This window comes from Ipomoea triloba, chromosome 1 (assembly GCF_003576645.1).
Source record: "Ipomoea triloba cultivar NCNSP0323 chromosome 1, ASM357664v1".
NCBI lineage: Eukaryota > Viridiplantae > Streptophyta > Magnoliopsida > Solanales > Convolvulaceae > Ipomoea > Ipomoea triloba.
Window position 1 is genome coordinate 27,617,096 of NC_044916.1, and position 15,483 is coordinate 27,632,578.

General features: G+C 33.2%; 1 protein-coding gene across 6 annotated transcripts; it reads left to right on the forward strand.

The window, feature by feature from the left end:
- The first annotated feature begins 2,443 nt into the window (after positions 1 to 2,443).
- On the forward strand, positions 2,444 to 7,593 carry LOC116015587 (BTB/POZ domain-containing protein NPY2-like). Of its 6 annotated transcripts, none has more exons than XM_031255887.1 (6): positions 2,444 to 2,535; positions 3,206 to 3,295; positions 4,022 to 4,153; positions 4,641 to 4,710; positions 5,281 to 6,453; positions 6,793 to 7,593. In XM_031255887.1, exons 3-6 carry the CDS (start codon positions 4,092 to 4,094, stop codon positions 7,369 to 7,371), a joined length of 1,884 nt encoding a protein of 627 aa, XP_031111747.1. In that variant the 5' UTR covers positions 2,444 to 2,535; positions 3,206 to 3,295; positions 4,022 to 4,091; the 3' UTR covers positions 7,372 to 7,593. The 6 variants fall into 6 exon arrangements, with proteins under 6 accessions (XP_031111747.1, XP_031111585.1, XP_031111666.1 ...); XM_031255725.1 differs by lacking the exon at positions 2,444 to 2,535 and adding an exon at positions 2,614 to 3,106; XM_031255806.1 differs by lacking the exon at positions 2,444 to 2,535 and adding an exon at positions 2,614 to 2,868.
- Positions 7,594 to 15,483: the final 7,890 nt, after the last annotated feature.

Genomic DNA, 15,483 nt, shown 5'->3' on the forward strand with positions numbered 1-15,483 from the left:
GGGGGGGGGGGGTGGGGGGTGGGGATGGGGTCTGAAGCTCCTATGCGGTTGTGTGACGGCATATTTGTCGTCGAATTGGAGTAATATAAAGGTGGCAATATAATCTTAGTGTTTAGGAAATTGCAATTCGCGTATGTTAAATGGAGGGTGTTATGGTAATTTTAGTATCTATATTACGTGAATTGAAATTGTGTATTTTAGTACATGGTGTGGTGCGTTTTAATACATGTTGTGGTACATTTTATTACGTATGTTGGTACATATAACTGTGGTGTAGAATGATGTGTTTTAATCCGTCCTCTAGTGCATTTTAATACGTAGAATGGTGTGTATTTTAACATATATTTTCTAATAAGTGTAATAGTGCATGTTTATAATCTGGGATGAGGATTTTCAATAAGTGGAATTGTGCACTTTAATACACGTTGTGGTGCATTTTAATACGTAGAATGGTGCATATTTTAACACATGCTTTTTAATATGTGTAATAGTGCAGTGTTTATAATCGGACATGAAGCAGTTGTGATGCATTTTAATACGTAGAATGATGCGTTTTATTATGTATGTTGATATAATAAATTTTAAGTGAATATGTGCATTTGGTTATAGTGTGGAATAGTGTGTTTTAATTTATACTCTGGTGCATTTTAGTACGTAGAATGATGTATATTTTAACACATATATATTGAGCGTTGATTTGCTAACTTGCTGTAATTTAATGGCTGCAAAATAGTCGTACGGCTGCACTTAAGGAGCAAGCCGCATCTGAATTCTACTATATATATATATTGATTTAGAAACTTAAAATGGCAGAAGAAATTTCTAAGTTACGAAAGAAAAAAGTGATGGTGGGGCATGGGACAAAATTTTGGAAACTATCTTGCTTGGAGAAAATTTGTACTATGATGGTGAAAGGTGATGATGAGTTATTGAGTTTGATAAGCCATTTTGATATATAAATGTTTAATTTAATCATAATATTTTACGATCCACCTAGCAACTTTTAATTTCCACTTGCATTTACATATGATTCGGAAGAGTACAGTTCTACTACATGTGCTCCCAAATTTTACTCCATCACTTTTACTCCCTTTACTCCCTGATGTGGCAAATAAGGATTGGATACTTTTATCATGTGGGTCTCAAGATATGTGTCTACATCAAAAGTTTGTAAGAGAGTACAAGTTGAGAGTTTGAAATGGGAGTCCATGTAGTATTTTCCGATTCGGAATTCAAGTGTAATTGTCTGAGAGAGAGAGTTCATATCAAATGAGAGGAACCATTATTAGGTTAGGGCATGAGGAGTTGAGGAATAATCACAAATCAAGTGGCTTAACTTGCAAACCTAGTACAAATAACAATTTTTATGATAAACTTATTTTTTACTTATAAAAAGTAAAATTTTATCACCTCCAAAGCCTTTAGACTTTGTCCCAACAACAAAATAAATAGGTAAATTACGGTGACTCAACAATCATGTCAATTTTTTAAAATTTTATTTTATACATATATCCAAAGTAAATATTTGTTTATCTATCTTGTGAAGGAAATCTGAAACAATAAAACATTCCATTATACCTATGTATAATAAACTTGAAGCTAATAGGAGCCTTAGTTCTTAGGTTCTTTAATTTACACCTTACCATACTAGCTACCATAGCCAAATTTTATATTCCGCTTGCTTCATTATTGTTAATTTACCATTTTAATGAATAATTTAATTAGATTTTAAAGGTTTCTCCATTACATTGATTAAAATGGTATATTTCATTATATTGATTTTTATTAATATTGGTATTGATAATATCGAATACAAATTATATATCATATTTAGTTGTATCTTTGATTGACAAAAAAAATCTACTATCGTTCCCTTAAGAATGTTATGTTTAGTTATAAACACTCTATCTGTCTCATTTTGTCTATCGTGTTTATTATTCATTGGTGCATGTGTCAAAATGGCTCCTTAACTATATTAAAATTATCAATTTGGTCTCGAATTAACGGATGTTTAACGGCACAACAAACGAAAGATTAAATTTGCTAAGATTTTTAAAGTTGAAAGAATTTAATTGTTCAAAAAAATTAGTAAAAGACCAAATCAATAATTTCGGAATAGTGAATGAAGAGTAATTAATTTTTTTTATTATAATTCTTTCTTCTTTTTTTTTTTTGAAGAGTTTTTTATTGTAATTCTAAGCTTTCAAAATCCGTGCAACTTTCGAGTTGACTTTGACTTAGAGAACAGGGGGAGAGAAAGAAAGCTGGATGTCAGTGGGGCGTGCGTAACAACACAAGCCGTGGTGTCTTAATCTCGCACACAGAAAAGATGATAGTATCCACTTTCCCCTGAAAATTGAGACTTGAGAGTAGTAAAAAGCAAGAGCAAATATATATATATATATATATATATATATATATATATATATAGAAAACGAAATATATTGGGGCGAGGTGTCCACTTTTGCTTTCATTTTTAACAAGAAAGGAAAATTCTGGTACCATGAAGTATAAACGCCGGTTCTAACAAAACTGGTAAAGCTCAGAGCTTTCTTTTTTAGCATGAAGTAGTGGTTAGTTGGATGATTGCAGAAAAAGAAAAAAAAAAAAAAGAAATACATAATGGCGGTGGCCTCTGTAGTTTCTTTTGGTTGGTTTGTGTGCACAAGTTGTTGTTGATAGATTTGTACATGTGGGTTTGGCCTCATTTGTCTACTTTGGATTGACTACCGGCCATCCTCAAAGTTGTTTCTTGAAGCAATTAAGGTGCAGATTGGAGGTGACATTTTAGGGTATAGTAGTGATTCTACATATGCCTGTCTTGATGTATGTGAAAAAGACGACTTGTTGTGTTGTACAAGGGTTAATGTAAGTAGCAAGTCTTGGGTTTTGTTGAGGTTTACAAGGAGAGTGACTTTTGGGTTGGTTGTCTATTGAAAATCAAGGAGGAATTGAAGCTAAGATGAAATTTAAAAAACATGGTTTTGAAGGGGAGTTTCTTTCATCTTTTCTTAGTTTCTAGATGCCTATGTTATTTTAATAACTGCAAGATTTGCGTTTGATGAAATGATTCTTTGGGTTACCTCAGATTTTGGTGTTTGCTGATGTATGATTTCGCCTTAAATAATGCATATATATAAATACATGGCTGTCCTGTCTATTTTATGATATTCTCTGATACTCATTTGGATTTTTTATATTCCAGCTTTGCAAAAACTGTGGGGGAGATGCTTGCTGTCTACCGTTGTGGTGGTTTCTTCAACTGACAGCGAGATGCTGTTTTCCGTTGCAGCAGGTATATATACATTTAAAAATATGATTATATATGCATATATGTTAAGCATGCTAGATTTACAAACATGTGAGTTCTTTATGAGGTGGAAACTTTGGAACTTTATAACACTGATTGGAGATTTTGAAGTAATGAATCTTTAATGAAGCTTTTAGTAATATTGTTTATGCTGGAGAGAAATGGAATTAGAAGACATAGAGTACAGTCTAAGAGAGAGAGAGAGAGAGAACGGAATAAAGAAATGAGAAGGAGAGACGTGGGTGCAGTCAGATTGATGCTAGTGGATGTGTCTCTGGTTTTGAGAATAATTTAGTGTTGAGAATCTGCTGGTTATGTCTCCTGGACTGACTAGGTTGCCCGGGGTCCATGGGCTTTGCCGTCGATCAAGGAAACAATTTCTTAGCTCTGGCTCTCTTCCCCGTTTAAGTGAATCATTTCTTTAAACATAAAATAACTGCACTTAACCATTTCTTCTATTTCTCCGATCCATTTCTCTACCTGTAAAACTGCCCCTGCCTTGGTTGCTGTCAAGATTCGGTCATACAAGGCATATATCCTTCCCATCTTGGAATCTTATTACCCTTCCCTTGAAGTTCAGAAATTTGGTCCCCACACCTTTGAGTCCTTCTATTTTCTGTTTTTGGGACTCTGCCCAGATTTTGGGGTTAGTTGTATTTGATCTTTTAGCCTGTCAGCCAATGAACACAGGGGTATTATTTCATTTTACAGTTATCAGTTGAGTGACATTGAAGTATAAGAGTTGAAGTTTCAAGGAGGAACAAATCTTGAAGTTGCCAAGATGAAGTTCATGAAACTTGGATCCAAGCCTGATTGCTTCCAATCAGAAGGGAACAACCTCAGGTAAGATGTTTTGCTAGCCTAGCCTTCTCAAAAGTTTATTACTAGCGGTCGTCATTGTTAGTATTGTGGTGGATTAATAGCAGTTTGTTTATCTGATTTTTTTTTTCTTTTACTATTTTAAATTTTCTGGGGTTCTGTTGATTTTGTGTGTAGTTTTATCCCTCTAATCCTTCCTTTTCCATTGAAACACAAATTCATCTTCAAATTTGAAGAGAGAATATGTGCTAGCTGAGTTCCGTCGGAAAGTGATATTGAAAAATGTGATCTATTCCTCTAAAATATCTTTGGTTGTTTGCATATTGTTTTTCATTGAGATCTCAGTGAATTTGATGGACTTCAAATTTTAAAATGGAATTTTGTAATACATTTGCTTATACTTATCTGTCGTGTTTTCTTCACGCGTAGACATGTAGTAATGTCGTTATTAAGCTGCTTATTAGTTCATTTTCCTTTAGTAAATTTCCGAAACTGAGAAGCTATCCTGCAGATATGTTGCTTCTGAGTTGGCATCCGACATCATCATTCATATTGGGGATGTGAAATTTTACTTGCATAAGGTACGATGATAACTACATGTTTACTTTTAAATAGCGGTAAATGTTTTGTTTCAGCAGTTTTGCTTTGTTAGACTAGTGGAAGCATTAAAAAACTTAAAGCATCCTTCTGTTGTTATTTATTTTCATTTTCAATTTATCTTTGAGGGAACGGTGAATGAGAAGCCCTGCCAGTATTTAATAATATTGTGAAGATGTCTCTGCTCGGTTCTTTCAAAAGCACACATAAATTTAACAGTGGCTGTTTGAAATTACTTCCATTTATCCATTTGTTCATAGAGCCTATATCTTTTTTATTAAGAAGTTTAACCTGAATATGAGATAGGATTTAGTAGAACTAACAAGAACATCGATTACTAGTGCTAACATATAGTTCTGTGATTGTCTGAAATAGATATCTGCTATTTAGGGTGAGTATGAAGTTATGAACTAATTTTCCGAAGCATGCATTTAACAATCTTTATGCGAAGGAACCTTTTCCCGTTCCCCTTTTTGACCTGTCAATACTTCCCATCAGTTCAATTTTCGCGTTGAATACTTGATACTGATTGACTGCCCAAACTGGTGCTGCAGTTTCCTCTTCTGTCCAAGAGTGCTCATTTGCAAAAGCTGGTTACGAACTCAAATGAAGGAAATGGTGATGAAGTGCACATTCACGACATTCCCGGAGGGCACACTGCCTTTGAAACATGTGCCAAGTTCTGCTATGGTATGACCGTAACACTGAATGCTTACAATCTGATTGCAGCACGATGTGCTGCTGAGTATCTGGAAATGAATGAAAGTGTCGAGAAAGGAAACCTCATTTACAAGATTGATGTTTTCTTGAACTCGAGCATACTTAAAAGCTGGAAGGATTCGATAATAGTTCTTCAAACCACAAAATCTCACTTGCCTATGTGTGAGGAGTTGAAGTTGGTCGGCCATTGCGTTGAAGCTATAGCTTCCAGGGCATGTATTGATGTTTCCAAGGTGGATTGGTCCTATACATATAACCGGAAAAAGATTCACGAGGAGAATGACATTGATCCCAACTTGCACGGTGCAAGAAGCCGGATGGTGCCAAAGGATTGGTGGGTTGAAGACTTGTCTGAACTTGAAGTAGTAGATACATATAAACGCGTTATTATGAGTATCAAGAACAAAGGGATTGTCTCTGATGAAGTCATCGGAGAAGCTCTGAAAGCTTATGCTTCGAGAAAGTTGCAAGGCTTTGGCAAGGGTCTCATCCAGAACAATGATGCTTCGAAATATAGCTCAATATTGGATACAGTTGTGTGGCTTCTGCCTGCTGAGAAAGGCAGCGTCTCTTGTGGTTTCTTACTCAAATTGTTGAAACTATCCATTTCACTTGATTTAGGAGAACATACCAAGGGGGAACTAGTCAAAAGAATCGGACATCAACTGGAGGAGGCCTCTGTGAATGATCTTCTGATTCGAGCCTCAAATGGGGATACAACAAGCCTGTACGATGTCCACGTTGTCCAGCAAATGCTGAAAGAGTTTATGTCGCGTGATCAAGACTCTGATGAAACTAGCGGTGAGATCAACCATGCTCAAAAGCCAGGCATTTTATCCGAAGCATCAAAACTGATGGTGGCAAAGTTAGTAGATGGGTACCTTGCTGGGATTGCAGAAGACCCCAATCTGCCCTCGTCAACATTTGTTGGTTTGGCTGAGATGGTCTCAAGCTTTCCCCGCCCTTCTCACGATGGACTTTACCGTGCAATTGACATGTACCTCAAGGTGAGATTTCTTCACCCCCCACCCTTTTTCTTAAGATATATAATACAATGCAAAATCCCAAAATAAATATTTTAACAATCAGTATCTAGTGGTCTAGTGGCACCCGGTTGCACCCCACATGGAGGCGATATTGGCTACTTGTGCTTCATTTGGTTGAGAAAGTAACAATGAACAGATGAACAAAACAGATACTACATTGTAACAGAGTCAATAGTACTCAAAAAAAAAAAAAACAAAAACAAAAACAATCAGTATCTAGTCTTTAAACATGCTATTGTGACTAATGAATGCTAGATTGAACATTTTCTGATGCATATATAATAAGTGGTATTGCTTTAGAGGCACCCTGGGATCAGCAAGAGCGAGCGGAAGAGAATATGCAGGCTGATGGACTGCAAAAAGCTCTCGGTAGAGGCCTGCATGCACGCTGTTCAGAACGAGAGACTCCCTATGCGAGTGATCGTACAGGTTCTGTTTTTCGAGCAAGTGAAGGCCAATGCAGCATCTTCTGGTTGCAGCACTCCCGATCTTCCCAGAGCCATCAAGGACCTCAACAGCACCTCGTATGGGAGCTCAAGATCCGTGGCGACTAATCCAGAAGAAGACTGGGATGCAGTAGCCTCTGCGGACGAGCTTAAAGCTTTGAGAGGCGAGCTGGCTGCGCTTCGATTGGGGAATAGGAGTGCAGCGGAGAGAGTTAAGAGCAACAATAATAATAATAATGCTGACAAGGCGGCCATTAGTAAAGTGAAAGGCTTGCTAATGTCAAAAAGGATGTTCTCGAGAATGTGGTCAAGCAGCAGCAAAGGCGGACAGGGCGGGGAGAACAGCGGATCGGATTCATCGGACAGCCTTGGCTCCACCATGGAAGAAGCAAAATCTTCACCTTTAAGAAAGGGTAGGCATTCAGTTTCTTAGCAGCATCAATGTGTACTTTCTTTGGGTGTTTTCTGGTTTTCCTTATTAAGAAATTAAACTAGTTTTTGTCTTTGTTTTCCAATCCATCAAAGAATGAAGGAAACAGATGAAATAGTTGTGAGTGATAACCTTGTCTCTGTAGCCTGTAGGATGGATCATGGATGGCCTAAGCCTTTTGTGGAGCACAACTTTATGTATAGAGAGATCTAGTTTTAGCTCTTCTGCCTCACTCTCAAATTACTATTATGAATTTTTCAATCTGGATCATCATTAACTTGTAAGGTAAATTACTAACATAAAATATATTTTTAATATATTAAATATTCATTTTAAATATATTGAACCTTCTTTTTTGAAGGTTCATTATTTGTGTAATAAAGGTTTATTATATACTATAATACTAAATAAAGAACCTTTAGGATATTAAAAATAGGCATTTATTCATTATTCATATGAAAATATGACATGAACTCTCATTTCTTACTCTCAACTTCTACTCCTCACAAATATTGGATGTAGACACTTTTCTTGGGATACACGATGAAAATATCCTATATATGGTTGACACATCATGGAATAAAAGTGATGTAGTAGAATTTGGGAGTACATGTAGTAAAACCTTTATCCATATTGCATACTATAATGAGTGACGGAGACTAGTCAAGTCAAGATGAAAGTGTAATACTTATATTAAAAATATAGTATTAATGAAGAATAAAGTGTTTGTTACTTGCTAATAACCTTGTGGTCTAGTGGCACCTAGTTGCACCCTCATGTGGAAGAGGGTGGGTTTGAGTCTCAATGGAGGCGTTGTTGTCTTTTTGTACTTCAATAGGTTGAGAAAGTAGTTATGAACAGATACTACATTGTAATTAGTAGTATTAAAAAAGTGTTTGTTACTTACAATGACGAGTGTAATACTTGTGAGAAAAAAAAAGTAATACTTTTAAATCAAAATATAAAAGATAAATTTTTTTGTATTACATTTTTTTATAAGTAACAAACACTTTATTCATAATTAGTATTATAATTTTTCGTATATGTATTATATTTTCATAGGAATAAGAGTCAAATAGGTTATTAAACTGCATATCATAATGCAAATAGGCCACTAAATCTAAAAAAATTACAATTAGATCCTTAAACTTACCAATTTCATACAATTTTTCTAATTTGCAGGTTTCTCAAATTTATTTTTTTAACTTAAAATAATTATTAAAAAGAAACAGAATGTCTCGGCCGAGTTTCTTCGTCTCCTGCCGACGTTCTGTTGTTTATTTATTTTTTTAAATTTTAAATAATTCTTTTAAAGTTTTTTTTTTAAAAATAATTTCAATTTAAGGTGACCTGAAAAACTTGTTAATTTGACAAATTACATGAAATAAGTTAGTTTAGGGACTCAATTGCAATTTTTTTTTAGTTTAGTAGCCTAATAACATTATCGTATACAATCCAATGACTTATTTAACCTTTATTCCTATTTTCTTATCCGACCCATCTCACAGATATCAATTTTTGTCCAGTATAATTTGCCAGAATTCCTGATTTGGGCCAGGGTTGTCTTGCTGTGGATAGGCTTTTGAAGAAACTCGGATCGAAAACCCTATTTGGAAATACTTGAACAAACAAAAATTCTAAATACTGACATCAACTTTGCAGAATATCATATTTCGAATGGGTTTCTACAACACACTTCCAGGCCAAACTAGAAAATTAAATTTCCAACATTTTGAAACGGGGTAAGCAAATAAATAGATAAATGGAAACGTGATCTTTTGGAATATACAATAATCTCTATTTCAACAATAATATATATAGTATAGGCAGAGAAAACAAATAAGCTGAATCAAGAAACAAGCCTAGAATACATCGTCCAACATTTTGGGTGTTTCTCCGCTTAAATAATAGGGGCTTGTGGCCTTTGGTAACAAGTAGGGATAACAACAAAATATATATAATCACTAATAAAATGTTATCATATATATTAGCCCGGCTATATATATATATATATATAAGGGTTCAGGTGCGAGGAAGGATTCCCGTGCGATTGGGCGGTTACGCACCTTAAACATTACAATAGCGCACCTTAAGTACACAAATCACGCACATTAATTAAGTACACAAACAAAGCACCTTAGAAACACAAACCACGTGCACCTAAAGTTTTAGGCCGACACACCTTAAGTACACAAATCACACACCTTAAAAATACAAACCACGCACCTAAGGTTTTAAAATTGCGCACGTTAAGTTTCAACAACTCACACACCTTAAGCATACAAATCACGCACCTTAAGGAAAACCACACACCTTAAGCTTTATGTTCACTCACCTTACATTTCAACACCGACGCACCTTAAGGAAAACCACACACCTTAAGCTTTATGTTCACTCACCTTACATTTCAACACCGACGCACCTTAAGCATACCAACCACGCAACTTAAGAAAGAAAAACACGCACTTTAAGAAGAAAAATTATGCACCTAAAGTAACCGTAAGAAAAACTACATTGTAACAGAGTCAATAGTACTATATATATTTAGAGAGAGAGAGAGAGAGAGAATAGAGTTCAAATGTGATCGCGAGTGCCTTAACATGCAGTAAGTGCGGTTGCACCATTAGGTATGCAAATATGTACCACACAATGTTAGAAAATGCACAACATAAATATGCACCATTAGGTACGCATCACCCAAAAATACACCATTAGGTATATGCATAAAAGCAGCATACAGTGTTCGAACATACACAATTAGGTGTGGGGAGTTATGGTGCATTATTTTTGGTGTGCTGTGTGTTTTTTTGGTGTATTTGTGCTTTTTCATTGTTGTGTATTTTCCTAACACTATTGGCGCATTTTGTTAACACTAGTGGTGTATATTTCAAGCGGCCGCACCGACCACATGAGAAGAAGCGACCGCATTTGAGCATACTTATATATATTTGGGGGTGAGGGGGGGGGGGTATATAAGTCTAATACAACTAACCCTACACACATCAATTCTAGGGCTTATCAAATTGGAATAGACATCATCTCATCCACACACTCATTAGAATGCAACTAATGCGTATCATTGTCTCTAATTTCTCAACATACCTTTCATCCGAAACAAAATTTAAAATATTAGTAGTTTAGAATTTCGTATTTTCTGGTGATAAAAATTTGGCCCAATGTGATGGGTAATACATAATTATTTGATTGTCAAATTATAAAGTCTTTAATTGATAAGTATTATCTAATCGCAATACATAAGTTTTACCCACTTTTATTGACATTTGTGTTGTATTATTATTACTGTATTGCATAGTTAAACCCCTAGCTATAAATTACAGATTAAGTCGGCAAATGGAGAGCTCTATCTTCAATGAATCTTTTTTGTCGTCTTTGCCTGATCCAAATCCACAATCTGTGCTTTGGTAACTACGTTTTGCTGCATACGTAGTAGTCCTTATTTTTCACGTACGTTTGTTCCTACTCCCGGAGACTAGCTAGCTTCTTCTAGTTAATGCTACCTAGTCCCTTGTGTTTCTGTCTACTCCAATGAGTTTGGACTTTGGAGCCAGCTCACCTTAGGACAAACATATATCTAATTAATTAACACAAAGTCTAATCAATTAGTTAGATGCATTAATTTAAAAGCATATTGAATTCCAATTTGCCTTTATTTAGTGTTGCCCCCTGCCTCCTACCAAAAATGGAAAAAACAACATTGGATCTTATAAATTTGAACTCCAAACTTAAGGATTTTTTCAATGTTTCTACACTGAACATGGTGGATGAGGTAAATCATGAGATATGTCTTAAGTGGCTGACATGTCCCTAAATACTTGTTGTCAAGTGTTTTTGCAGTTACAGGTATTAAATTGGAGAATTTTCACTCTTCAAGATCAATATATTAGAAGTTTCAAGATTGGAGGAATTGAAGAAAAACTCAATAACTAAAATTTTTATTCCGTACATCATAAAAATTATTATTTGTATTATTATTATTATTATTATTATTATTATTATTATTATTGTGAACTCAAAGTTTCATATCCTTTCTTTTAATCTTTGTTTTTTATGAAACTTGCATAATCGTATAATATAATCTACTCAAAAGATTTTTATAAAAGTGTCAAAATAATTTTTGAGGTTACGATTTGAAAATAAGTTTTTGAGATAAGAGTCAAATAGGTCTCTCTATCTATAATAAAAATGTAATAAGATCATCAAACTGAATAATATATGTTGAATTGAATAGCTACTCTATTCTACAAAATTGTGCAATCAATGTCACATCATCATTTACTTGATAAGATTTCAATCTACCTACAAAAATAATAATAATTGCATGATTTTTAGAATTTTATATAAGTGAATTTCACATATTTTCAAAGTAGAATATGATTTAATTGCATACTTTTTTAGTTTACCTAATTGCTTTTTTACTAGAATTAGAGGGACTTAGCATTTTTTTTCCTTAAATTTTAAGGTTTTGCCTCAAAATTATATTTATTGGATTATTTAGATCCAAACTTTCAAAGTGCACCTAATATCTATTCTAAGTCTTTAGAAATATAATGTGTAGAGTAATTGACAAATATAACCCCATGAAAAAATGACTTATTAATAAAATTTGTAATTATATCATTCTAATTAAGGACTAAATGTGTCACACTATAAACAATTAAAAGATTAAATTTGTTCAAATCAATTTATAGGAGCCAAATTTCCAAAAGTAAAACAATTCAGGGGCAAAAAAACATCGTTTTCCCTTTAAAAAATGATTTTTAACTTTTTGTTTCAAAACACTTGTTTTAAGTAAAAATTTATTTGTAATATTTTTATCCAAAACAATTGTTTTTAAGTCAAAAATTAGTTTTTAATTAATCAATTATCCATATTGGTTTCTTGATTCAAAATGTTTTGTACTTGTCTTAATGCAGGGAATTGAAGTCAAAATCAAAATATTATAATTATCAAATTAATTATTCAATCAACTTGGTTAGTTGAGTTTTCCAATTAATCCTTAAAATTCATGGAGGTCAAAATTGAAAAAAAAAAAATTAATAAAATGCAAACAGTAATCACATAAATGTATATATACGAGATCGATCGAAAAGGAATGTGATATATATTAAAGGAAGGGAAAGTGCAATCGTTATACCTGCACCACGGTGCACATAGCAATGTGCACCACGTACGTAAAACGACGTCGTTTCGGTATTAGTAGACGCGGACGCGAATGACTCAGGGAATTCATTATCTATAATACAGATAATCATTATCTATAATACACAGAACGTTTGCCCAGAATACACAGAATATTGACATAAAATACACAGATGTTAGTGGACGCGAATGACTCCAGGGAATTCATTATCTATAATACACATAATCATTATATAGAATACACAAAACGTTTGCCTAGAATACACAGAATGTTTGCCCATAGTACACAGAATATTGACGCAAAATACACAGAACTCATCCTCCTAACATTCGAATGCACAAACACATCACAACTTGTGTTAATATCATGAATACACATAATATTTACACAAAATACACAGAACTCATTCTCCTAAACATTCGAATGCACAAACACATCACAACATATGTTACTAACATGAAATCACAACATGTGTTACTAATATGAATACACATAATGGTTGCCTATAATACACAGAACGGTTGCTTAGAATACACATAATGATTGTCTGGAATACACAGAATATTAACATAAATACAAAGACCGGCCGAAACGGGAAACGTGATTTCCAAAAAAAACGGACGATTAATTTACAATGCTCAAAACGACGTCGTTTAGGTACGTGGTGCACATTGCTATGTGCACCGTGGTGCACAGTATAATTTGCCGGGAAAGTGGGGAAGGGCTTTTTGTGAATAATATAGTGGGATGAGTCATAAGTTCCATCACAAACCACATTTACAAATTACAATATACAAGGGGGAAGGAATCTTTCCCAAAGGTTTCCACAAAAAATGACAACTTTAGATGATGTTGAAAGGGCATTAGGGATACTAGGCCAATTAGTGGGAGGGATTAACACTTCTCATACATAGTGAATTAAACTTTCCTTCCTTTTTAAAAAGCACCCCTCTAGTTAACAACATTTTTATAGTATATATTATCGAGTGTACGTAAACATTTTTTTTTTTTTTTTGCCTCTAACTTTTACAAAATTGAAAATAGTTATTGTTAAAATTATGTGTGGTCAACAGGCCAGGTGATCAATAGGTAGTCATTGCTTGTTGAGAAGACAGAAGCTATGATATGAAAGCGAGTGGAAAAAAAATATAATAAAGTGTATAATTACTATTAATATCTCTATGCGTAAATAATAAAATTGCAATGAAATTAGTATTTTTTTTTTCGAAATACTCGTGAGTCAAGTTTCAATACAATAAAACAACAAAATACCGAGAATTTCATTGTTTTACTTATAATTTTGTTTTTGCAAATTAAATACATACAAAATTTAGTAATTTGCTTACAGATTTTTCTATAGGTAAATTTAATTTTTCTTATAATGTTTTGTTAACCGAATCAAACACATAAAATTAGACGGATATGATACATAATATATAGGTCACATAATACATCAAACCTAAGGTTACAATAAGATCATGCTAGGTTTTCTTATTTCTCAACAATTGCTCATGTGAGTACTTATAATGTTAAAAAGAGTGAATTAATTAAGTTGGAAAATCATTGTTTACCTCCTTATACAAAAATAATTATTAATTGTTCCTCAAGTACACTCAATTATGTTAAAGGTCATTGATGGATATCACTAAGTTTACCATATATAAAAATACTAATATAATAAAATGAGTCAACAAATCAATCATTTTCTCCCTTACGAAAGCCATTATAGAAATCAACATAGGATGATGAGAAAATACTGCGTATCAAATATGGATGGTCTGCCTCATCTTCATCATTCTTAATTTCATGCTATGATATGATGCCCCATCGTGTTCTACAAATCATCTTACCACCAACCTGTTCTATCAAATTAAAGATGAATAGAATAAAGTCATATTATTCGTATACAAATATTGTCTTTTTCTATTAAAATTAATAGCATTGTTTGGTTTATGAAATAAGTTATGAATAGAATAGACATATTCCATTATTTGTTTTGACCATTTTTTTCTTAAGAATAACATTCCTAGGAATGAGCTACCACATTGGGTCATAATCATATTATATATTTTGTATAAAGGTATTTATATCTTTTTTTAAAATTATATTCCATTTCTATTCCTTAAACCAACCAAATATTAAAATACAATTCCTAAAATCTATTACTTTAACGAACAAAACAATAAAATACAATACCTACTCTATTCCTTACCTTTTTCATTCACTCAAAATTCATTTGGGGGAGACCGAGGGTTATAATTAACATGAATTTTTATTAGTAATATAATTATGAGAAGATATTTTGGCACCTATGTAATATATCTACTAACGTTTAGTTAAATATATATGTGATTAATACTTCTTAAATAGTTATTCTAAAAAAAATACTTCTTAAATAGTATAAAAAAACAACAAATAAAATGTATTTATTTGTACATGTTTTAAAATTATAAAACAGACAATGAAGAAGGAAAATTTAAAGAAAAATAAAATTGAAGAATTGAATTAAACCACATATTCTAAAAAGAGCACTCTCAATTTAAAGTTATTATACCCAATAAAGTTATTTAATTTTTAGCTCAACATGGCCTGTAAATTAAAGAAACTCTTTAAGCCTAATACCTTGTGGTCCAGTAGCACCAAGTTGCTTACTTATGAGTCTTAATGGTAGCGACATTGACTCTTTGTATTTCAATAAGTTGAGAAAGTAATTATAAACATATACTGCATTGTGTAATATTTAATTTAGGATCGAGAAAGTCCTTTTAATCAGTTAATCGCAATAATATCTTCTACGGAGTAAAATTTTTAATAAATAATAATGGGAGGGGGAAAAAGATTGGAAAATTAAAGTGGATCTGGGAAAAAATATAATGCAGGAAAAAAAAAAAAAAAGATTGGAAAGCAATGTACGTAGGGTGCCCCGAGTCCCCGACCTATTCGCGGAAACACGG

Bases quoted from the DNA above. Each gene is read 5' to 3' on its own strand.
- LOC116015587 (XM_031255887.1), top strand. From the start codon at position 4,092: ATGAAGTTCATGAAACTTGGATCCAAGCCTGATTGCTTCCAATCAGAA. The intron at 4,154-4,640 runs GTAAGATGTTTT...GCTATCCTGCAG, and splicing joins TCAGAAGGGAACAACCTCAG to ATATGTTGCTTCTGAGTTGG. The intron at 4,711-5,280 runs GTACGATGATAA...CTGGTGCTGCAG, and splicing joins TGAAATTTTACTTGCATAAG to TTTCCTCTTCTGTCCAAGAG.